The sequence below is a fragment of the Tinamus guttatus genome, unplaced genomic scaffold (assembly GCF_059628265.1).
Source record: "Tinamus guttatus ecotype Peru unplaced genomic scaffold, ASM5962826v1 Tinamus_guttatus_pri_ptg000446l, whole genome shotgun sequence".
Lineage (NCBI taxonomy): Eukaryota > Metazoa > Chordata > Aves > Tinamiformes > Tinamidae > Tinamus > Tinamus guttatus.
The window spans coordinates 664,685-674,807 of NW_028288980.1; the positions used below are offsets into that span (position 1 = coordinate 664,685).

Consider the following 10,123-nt stretch of genomic DNA (forward strand, 5'->3'; position numbering starts at 1 on the left):
ATTTGTGGCATGGAGATCTGGATGACAACAGCTGACAACGTCACTTTGGAGAAGGGCATGGATTCCCAAGGCATTCTAAGCAGTACTGGCTGTGCTTTGACCGTTCCTCCTCTTGCTCATGGTGTTCTTCAATTCTTGTGATATTGCAGTACTTGTTCACTCTCCATGTACTTTCTATAGTTACTTTTCTGCAACTGTGTACTTCTTTATTTTCCTTTCCTCCGGCCTTTTTTGAAAACCCTGTGTAGTTATATTGGTTCTGGTAGTTATAATTACATTTCACTGTATAATGAATATCCACAATCTCAGTATCACTGGAACTTTAACACAGCAAAAGAGCATGAAGAAAACCTTAAGGTATCACACCTGTTTATCTCCTAGAACTTCATATATTTCTCTAAAAAACAGCACATTTTATGAGGTAGCTAGCCCTCTATGACTTATTTTCTGCTTAGGTTATCACTGGATATTTTCCAAATTTCTTTGAAAATACATATATAATGGTCACAGAAGGACAAACAGTATATGCAATGATCAATTATATTACAAGGTTACAAGGGTAGTATCACTGAAAATGCAAATTATTTCACAGGAAACTTGATCAGCATAAAAAATGGAAATTGCAAATATCTCCTACAAATCATGGCACATTTTGCTGCTTTGGTAGCTATAAAAATAATCTTAATTTGGATATTTTATAGATTTCTGACAATGTAAAGCATGTCGCTGCCATATGTCACTTAATCTGCAAAAACACAGATGTGTCCCATCCACTTTTGTTTGTGTGTACAACATTGTTGCTTTTATCTATGACTGCAAATGTGTTATTTCTTTCAAGGTCCTTAGCTTTAAATTGTATGGCATCACACTAGCGGAAGAGCTCCCATGTAGGACACAACAGCACTGCCACATCTGCTTCAGCCCTCTGTGCATGAGACGTGTGTGCATGTGTGTGTGTATGTGGCGTATACGAGGATACTTTTCTCATTTAAAACCTCTTTTTAATCTACTTCTACCTAATCTTCAACTCTAATCTTTGGCTCTCACTCTGCAGATTGTTTCTGCATCTTACCCAAAAACTCGTTAAAATACCCAGAGAAATGTAAGAAATGCTGTAATTTCCTAGGCAAAATGGGACTAATCTTACTGATACTGGCTATTTCTGCTGTACTATACCAGTTAAAGGACTCCCAGTAGAAATAAGCATTAAAGGGTGCGTGACAAAAGGTTTCAGTTCAGAGACTTGAGACACATGACAACATGCTAAAAGGAGATATAGGCCATTATATAATGAAAGAAAAAAAAGATTTTTTTTTTCTCTTGTCCTGCTGGCTTGTTGCAGATCTTTTTTAAAGACTAGGACATGTGTGAGAGATGAAGGGATGTGTGTACTAACATTGGCCTACCTCTCCAATATAGGTTAGTTTTCTAAACAGAAAAAGGGAACAGAATCAGAAAGGGAGAAAAAGTGTATTTTTTAGTGTAATGACTTTTTTTGCTAGATCGGTCCAGTAGCAGCGTAAGTGCTGAAGTACTAGATGCAGAGCATCACAGGAGCAGGAGATGGCACATCCCCGGGGCTGTTGGCCAATGGCTGGTTGGGGCAAACCTGGGGATTTGGTACATACAACTGATTGCTACCAAGGGACTTCTCAAAGAAGTCTGCCACTGTGGTAGTCCAGGTCTTCAGTGACCACAGGAGGTCTAAACACAGTCATGAAAGTTCCCAGAAGGGAACCTGAATTTATTTAGCTCTGAAAATGGAAGCTGCTTTTAAACAGTCTTGTTGAGTGTAATCACTGGCTCGGAGCAAATCAGACTTGTGGCCAGTCAAGTAAATGCCCATAGAGACCTGACCCTGGGCACTTGCAATTCTCCATGAGAAGTGCTTTGTTTTGGCTGATTCAACCTAGATTAGTGTCTGTGAATAGGTGGTGGCTGAATATTAGCTGTATCATGAAGTGAGGGATATTTTCTTTCCTAGTTACTGAATGTCATGGGGTCTCAATGATACTTAAGTATTTGTTAACCTTGATCTGTCCCTGTTTCCAAGATGCTGCAAGCAACTATCAGGTACTTCAGGTACAAGCCTCGCTAGAATCTGTGGTGGTATGAAATATGAAATATGAAGTATGCCTTTCCTTGCTGTACTCCACCAGCAAAATCTCTGTCAACTCACTCACCGTGATCCTGACCAAGAGGAGAAATAAATTGCAGGGAAATTGAGGTACTTTCAGGCAATAGGGGAGCTGAATTTTGACTTGAGCTTAGCATGTTAGTTTTACAGCTTTGGATACACCAGTGTAATGCTCCTAAATTATGACAGTGCAAACAAAACAAAATTGGTGTCCCAGAGTGGAGTACAACTGTCATCTTGTGATCCTGGAACAGATGTCTGCACATGTGGGATGTTTGCCGCTGTAAGAGAGCAGAATGGGCTGAAAAGTGGTCTCGTGGTGTCTGGTTTGTTCTCTTGCCTGCCCTGCTCTCCCCGAACGGCTGGTGACATTAGTGGCTGGCAGGCAGCTTAGCCCTTGAACCAAACACGGCTGCAGGGCAGCTGCTCATCTTCATTAGAAAGGCATGTCTCTTGCCCTGAAATGAAGGCAAAGAGGAAAGAAAGGTAGAAAACCTCATTCAATGCAGAAATATAAATCCTGAACTTTGAAAGCCTCCTGGGTGAACCTAGCTATAATTCCCGTTGACATAGATACTCCAGGTACCTTGCATAAAATGCTCTTTAGAAGGGAGTTGACATTCATTAGCACGTGTGAATACTTTAACTTAGTTTTGTGATATCAGCTGGAAGGTCGCAACAGAGGTCACAAATGACAGATGCTTGGGGAAAAGGTGTTGCGAACTGACAAGGAGAAGAGCAACAACAGCACGACAGCTTCACCCATAGGCATGAACCCAAGCACCAATATCATGGGAAAGTTGGGAAGGAGCCTGGACTGGGGAGGAGAGGAAGGGAGGGTCTGCTTTGTTGTTGCTTGTAAGGACCTTCCAATGAATCATCTTGAAAGCAACATGATTAAGGTTTTCTAGCACTAGTCTTAGCTAGAGTGAGCTATTGAAATTTCCTGGATATCCAGTGGCTCCTTCAATTCAAAATCTGCTGCAGTGGACTGAATCTGTAGCAATGAGAGATGATTTTAGCTGTGTGATTTGGCAAGCCCCCTCCATTATGTTTACAGGATGTTCTTGCTGGGACCCAAGAGCAAAACGAGCTGTTGTTTCTCTGAGAATTCATAGGAACATTTTGACCTTGGAGGCAGTTTTTGTTTTAAAAATACATATATACATCTACATACATTGCTTTCTATCTGTCTGCAGTGGAACTGAGCCGTTGTGATGCACGGATTGCCGCGACAGCTGTGCAATGACTTGGCTCATAGCGTGTGTGCCTGGCTGTGAAAGTGCACGCAGGCTCCTTCTGCACCGCCTGCCTTTGGGGCTGCCCAGAAGCTTCTGGCCTCCTGAAATTCCTAGGAGCTGTCAGCAAGGGTATGTGGCACCTGTGCAAGAGCAGGGCTAGTTCCAAGGTTGCCAGCTCTGAGGCTCTGCCAGTTTGAAACTTTGACAACTGCACACCACCCAATAACTATTATTTCCTTTCTTTTCTATTTCCTCTTCCTATTGTTACAGCTGTTCCTCCTCCTCAAGCTAGATCTGAGTGTGCTGATGACTTTTCTAAAGTGGCTCAATATGCAGGGGGAAATAATCCAGCATCTCACATACCATGCTTCACCACTCTGCAGGTTCAAGATGAAGAGTTTCTTCTCCAAAAAGGGCCCAAAACAGCTAAGAATTACAGAATGAATCTTCTGAAGCTTGGTATGAACCCCTGCATTAGACTATTTCCCCACACCTCAAACCTCCCCTCTCAGAGGAGATGAAAAGACTAAGCAGCAGCCTCCTTTACATCCATTCTTTGCTCAGCCCCATTGAGTCCCCAACACTTCTGGAGTCACATGTCCAGCTAGGGCTCCTCAGGGCTGCACAAGCAGACTCTATCCCGTGCAACCACCATAGCAGAGTCACAGAGATGAGGAAGGGGCTGGAGAACAGTACCTGAGCTGTCCCTGTTGTCTGAACCAGGTGACTGCTACCGGTCCCTTCCAGCTGAACTAGTCTACAGGTCTAGGTTTTGGTATAGATGAGATCCTCTCTCATCCTAGCTGTCACAAACGTGTTCTTTGCAGTTTACCATTTATTTTTTCTCTTGACTTGTCAGGGATCAAAGTGGCCCTTTGACAAAAGCTCCTTCTCACATAGTCACAGCTGAACTTTAGGAAAGACGGTGTGCAGTGTTGTCAGCCCCATCTGCAAACCATGATTTTAGGTTGTTGTTTGAGCAGCAGCAGTCTTTCCAGGTTTTGCTGTATTAGTCTCAAGGAAACTAGTTGTTAATAACTACCATGGCAAATCTGCCAAAGAGAGTGAATAGAGGCCCTCTTGTCCCACATGGTGACACGGAAAGGAACACCTGATATCTCTCTCAGGGAACAAAATGGGAAAGGACCTACCATGCTCAAAGGAAAAGGATCTCTCCTTAAAACCTGTCCTTCCCTCTACATCCCTGTCCAAAGCCAACCTGCAATTAAAGAGAGAAGTGAAGACTGACGACTAACCTATCCTCGCTGAGCTTTCTGGAAGATGATGAGGACTGCAGACATCCAAGTCATCCAGCTGACTACAGATTATCTTTCCATTGCAACCTACTGGCTTAGTCATGAGCACAAAGTGGGAAAACTACATTATTTCCAAAAACATCATCTGATTCTCATCTCTGAGTTGTTATTTGCTCGTTTCCTCACTGCAGAGATTACTTGGTAAACAGTACTTTTTCTGCAAGCCAGATTTGCTCAGGAGTGTGTTCCAAGCTAGCAACAAACTCCAGTGTACCTATTTTATTTTCATGGATATTTCTTCTTTCTGTCTTCCTTAACAGGATTATAGAGGGTCTCTGTAATAAGCATCCTCTGACAACCATGTTAGGAGCAGCACATATGGTTTAGGCTTGCTTTGAAAGCAAGATATTGTCTCTCTCTCTCCATGCTCAGGATAAACAAGTGAAACCCTATGCTAATCCTTGGTTCAAGATGTGCAGCGAAATTGAATGGGTTTCAGGTACTTACACCGCCTGAAAGCCACAGCCATCAGGTTTAGATGGAAATGCCCCCCTCTGCATGATTGAAGTAGCCACACTCAGGCTCTGGGAAGAGTCACTTTATCTCGCCGACACAAGGTGCAAACGTGCTGTTCCCCATCGCTCTGCGCAATGGAGACAGTAAGTGCCTCTTCCATTGCGTGGGGAAGGTTGCAGCTGCTGACAAAATCATGCAACATGCTGCTGCCATCACAAACGCATCCTCATCCCTCGCATCTTAGGAGGAAGATAAAAAAAGGTATGGAGCTGGCTTTAAAAACCAAACAGACAGCACAGGAGGATGTAGCCCAGATCAGCTACTGTGCGTGAAATTAGCACTAAGTTTCTTGGAGCCTGGTGGCTTCTCAGAGGCAGGACCTGGGCCAGTCACAGAGTTGCAGCTGTGCCTATGGCCATGCAAGTCAGTACATGCACGTATAAGATTAGGGTCTTCACGTGACGCCTGCTTCACTGAACTGGAAAGTCCATCCCAAGAGGCTTGAATGTACAGCAGGTTGCAGACAGTAACACACAGAAAATCATCTCAAGAGACTGGCCCGGGGCTCTATCTGCATGTCTCAGTGTGTTGGCGTGTGCCTTTGCCTTGGTGCTCTTGGTCACAGAGCAGAGGGACTCCTGATGGGCACTTGTGCAGCCTCATTCTGCCCTGTCCAGGGGACCCTGTGGCTCTGTGATCCTGAGCAGGCATCCAGTATGGCTTGCTGGCTTGACCAGGCTCTGGTGTGCATGCCCCTCAAGGGTTACAGCGATGGCTCTAATGGGCATTGGCGGTAATTTCCCCTTTCTGCATGTGTGGCATCTTTTTAATCAGTAGAGAAGAAAATCCCTACTTGTCCAAGCAAACACCTTTCTTATATTTTTCTACTTTAGGCTTTTCTCAGATGCTTTGCCATCTTAAACTCTGCATCACTTCCATAGCTCAAAGGATCTGGGGGACTTCAGCCTTCAAATTAAGGGCACAAAAGACTTTAGATGATCTGACTTTTATACCTGCTTCTCATCTGGCAACATGTATGAGGTCCAAAGGCTCTTCCACTGACCACCTAAATTCACATGGCTTTATATGGTACTCTGGTAAGGCACGAGCCTCTGTCAGTCCTCGTCTGAGTAAACCAATTAGAGTAAATAATTAAACTAACTTGCTTTGTACAATTACCTCAGTCCTACATAGCTAAGACCCAAAGCTTAAGCCTCATGTATTTAAATTCCAATCTTTTTTCTCCCCTCTACAGAGACCTTTAACCCCCCATCACCCTGGTCTAACTAATTCACATTAAAGAAGCGGCAGCTTGGCAGGAAATTGGGCTTTTTGATACCCTCCTACTGGCATTATTGCTACTGCAAGATCAGCATCTGCTAGCATGGGAGCTTTGGTCCTGCAGGTTGCATTGATGAGGACAAGGATGGTTCGGCCACCACCACCATGGTGATACCTGGCCAGAACCAGCACTGGCTTGCATATGGGAAGGACCTTGCAATGCCTGAGCAAGAAGGGGATGTCTGCAGGGCTCCCATCAGAACTGCAGACAAAGCTGTGTGAGGGTATCAAAGCAAAAAGTTGTAGATAGGCTGGAAAGAGTGATGCAGGGGGATTTTTCTTTTTTTCACTTACTTCTCATACTTCCGCCTGCCCCATCCTGCTTTCCTGTCAAAAAGCCCTGGAGAACATTTTAGTAAGTAGTAATTTGTTATGAATTCTGCAGGAACAAGGCAGCACAGTGTGAGGATGATGTTGGTTATGAGGGACTTGCTGCAACTTACACACGTGGGTGCAGCAGGTGATCCTGGGGCAGCTCATCTACAGACAGAATGGCTCCACCACGGAAAACCTGCTGACTTAGCCTTCACATTTTTTTCCTCACCTCTCTATCCTCACCTCTTCTCCAGTTCTTGTTTTTCTTTTTAAGAAAACAAAGAAAAAACCCTCTATCTCTAGAGACGGAAATTAGAGATCCGTTTTGCTCTGTGTTAGCAGCTGCCTGTAAAAGTGCATACTTATAAACAGCTGGTAAAAGCACCTCATAACAAACTGTCTGAATTATTTATAAAAGCAGCTTGTGTCTTCCCAAGCTGCTCAGAAAGAAATAACTGAGCATTGCCCTCGGTGAATTAGCAATTACACCATATTTGAAAGGCAACATTTTAATCACTCAGAGTGGGACCGTGCACCAGGTTATATCATAACTAGCTGCTGTCACCTTGCTGCTAGTTTGGCTCTTGGAGAAGCACAGAAATGTCTCGCAAAAAAAGAAGAGAGCGAAGCTTTCTGTTAAGGGATGTGAAAGTTGTGGATGTTTTGCAGATTTAGATAAACTGGGGAAGAATTATATGGGTGCGAGGGACGCATGTGGTCCAGCGCAACATCACGTAGGCATTGGCTTCCCGTGCCTCCGGGCTCCTGGAATATGTGGACCATGCTGTACTCTGCTTTAAAGAGGCAACCCTCACTTCTCCATGCAGAAATCATGGGTGGCAGGACACAGTCTTGCACATCTGGACCACTCAGGTTCAGAACTCGGCATCGCTGCGGGCAAGCTTGTTTCACGTAAAAAAAGCTGACCTTGCTAGGGAGCAATAAAAGCACATTCTGTGTAGCATCCTGAGCGTCATTCAGGACTGTCACAATTTCAACTTCTCATTTAAAAAATTCTTTATCAGCTGTGCAATCCTCCATGTTTTGGAAGGATGCTTCTGTTTGCAATACACTGGAACACTTCAGGATATACACTTGGTCACACCGACGCCTTTGATTACAACATTGCAATCATTTACACAGTCTTGCAGATTTAAGTCTTACAGAACGATTCATAGAAAATAAAGTTTTTTTTTTCTGCTCATATTTTCTTAGTAGAAAAATACCATTTCAGCCTCACACCTACAAGGGTCTAGTAATGGCCTGTCCAGACATCAGTTACAATTTCTCATTCCCCCAGATAGCACTAATAAGGTAAATCTCTAAAGAGGAGGGAGAATATTTTCCTCTTGAAAATCATTCAGTAAATTTCAATCATTGAATAAATTTCTGAAAATGAAAACAACACTTTTCATTGAAAACAAATGCACCTTTTACCTTCTTCAGAGAAGAAGATACTAAGTAGCATGAAATCCAAAGACTCGGCCAAACAGACATTAACTTCAGGGCTAGACTGTGATGAAGTTTAGAAGACTTGCAGAGGTAAATTTGTCTAAAAACAGAGTAGTAGGATTTGGAAAGAAATAAAAACAAAAGAACAGACATCCAAGCAGAGCTTACCTTTAAAGAACGACAGGAAGAAGGATGCCCAGAGACACAGTCCGGAATAAAGAAATCCCAAGCACTTCCCTGCGAGCATGGTCGGAGCAGACTGGCTGCCTCTCCGGAGCAGGGCTGGAGCAGGACCGAGTCTCGGAGGCAGCCCACGGTGACTGGGTGACCGGCGGATTTGGCAATCACAGTAATAAGGCACGCAGCCAGCTCCCCACCGCGCGCAGGGAGCGCGTTTTCCTGCTGCGTTCCCGTAGTTGGGAGCGAAATCCGCTCGGCGCCGGCAGAGTCAGCCCGTGCGTCCGAGGGGCTGGCGACTTTCCTGGCGACTCACATGCCCCGGCACCCGGAGCCGTCCTTGGCGCAGCCGGGGGTCCCCGCGTGCCCTCCGCACCGGAGCGCACCGGGAGATGCTCTCCGCATCCCGCCGGCTGCAGCGCTCCCGCTGCCCCGGCGCCGCTTCCCGGCGCTGCCTCCGTGCCCACCCCGGAGGTGGGATGCACAGGGGGGCCTCCTCCTCCTGCTTCCCTTTGCTGCCCGGGCAAGTGGCAAGGCAAGCAAGGGGCTTGAAAGCTTTCCATTGCATTGCACTGTTTTGGCCTTTTGGGGCTCTTTTTTGCCCTTCTTTTGTGCTTGCCTAATTCTCTTTCTCTGAATAGCTGGTCAGAAATGTTCGACCATTGAGTGGTCTGTGTTGGTGTCTCTGCCTTCCCTGCATGTGTGTGTATATACGCATGTGTTTTTGCACATTTTGCAGCTTTCTGGCCACTTCAAGCAATACCAGTTGCTGATGCTGCTCCAAGCTGGGCAAGGGGTTTCTCCCAAGAGCAGCATCCCAACACCAAGAATTCTTTCCAAAACCCATCTCGGCTACAACAGCAGTACTGAGGGTAGTATTGTGTGACATTGTCTGTAGCCAGGAGAGTTTATAATTTATAGAGTTTATGCCTATAGTGGGTCTCTCACAACGTTGCAATGCAGGCATGCATGCAACACCACTGTTTTTCTCGTTTCATTTTTGAGTAACTTGTCTCTGTTCCAGATGCTTATAAGAGAGGGAGAAGGAACATCTGCTTTAAATGATAGACTGAGGGCTTAACTCTGCACCAAACATAACTAAAGAGTATTATTCTCCTTTCTGTAGAAGCATATTGATGATTGCTTCTGTATTGAGGATAACTGCATCTTCCCCTTAGAAAATTCTTCCAAAATGTGCGATGCACTGCAGAGTGCTCCCCAAGCACTTTAGATGGTGCATCCTTTTTGCAAGGCTATTGGCAAAGGGGAATTTGATGACAAGTAGAAGGGTCTGACCTTATTACTGCTATTAGTGTCTTTCCAGTACTGTGAGGAATGTCCCTTATAATCTTAATGAGACATACGTGAAAATGTCCTTGCTGTAAAGAAATTACAGGTTAAATATCCCAGGCAGGGTAATTGCTGCTTGGTAATTCGTTGATCGAAACTATGTTAGAGCCAACTGACCAACTTGCTCAAGTTGTGCAAGGTAGCAAATCAGAACAAAGGAGATATGGTGAGTGCTGTAGGCCGCATGCTATAGCTCCCAGAGAGAGGCTTTAAAGACTTTTGGCTTTATGCCTGTGCTAAAACCCCCCTCTCTCTATTGTGTGAATCAAAGAAGAAAGAGACAAAACTCATATAGCTCTCAATTGGATTAAAAACCATAAAATCAAACAGTGACCGCT

General features: G+C 44.7%; 1 protein-coding gene across 1 annotated transcript in view; it reads right to left on the bottom strand.

Annotated features, from left to right (window-relative positions):
- Positions 1-8,519, bottom strand: part of LOC104578640 (neuronal acetylcholine receptor subunit alpha-7-like) — a 44,716-nt gene extending 36,197 nt beyond the window's left edge. The window contains exon 1 of the mRNA XM_010226197.2: positions 8,427-8,519. Within this exon, the coding sequence (XP_010224499.2) occupies positions 8,427-8,505 (79 nt within the window). The 5' untranslated portion in view covers positions 8,506-8,519. The remainder of the gene's footprint in view (positions 1-8,426) is intronic.
- Positions 8,520-10,123: the final 1,604 nt, after the last annotated feature.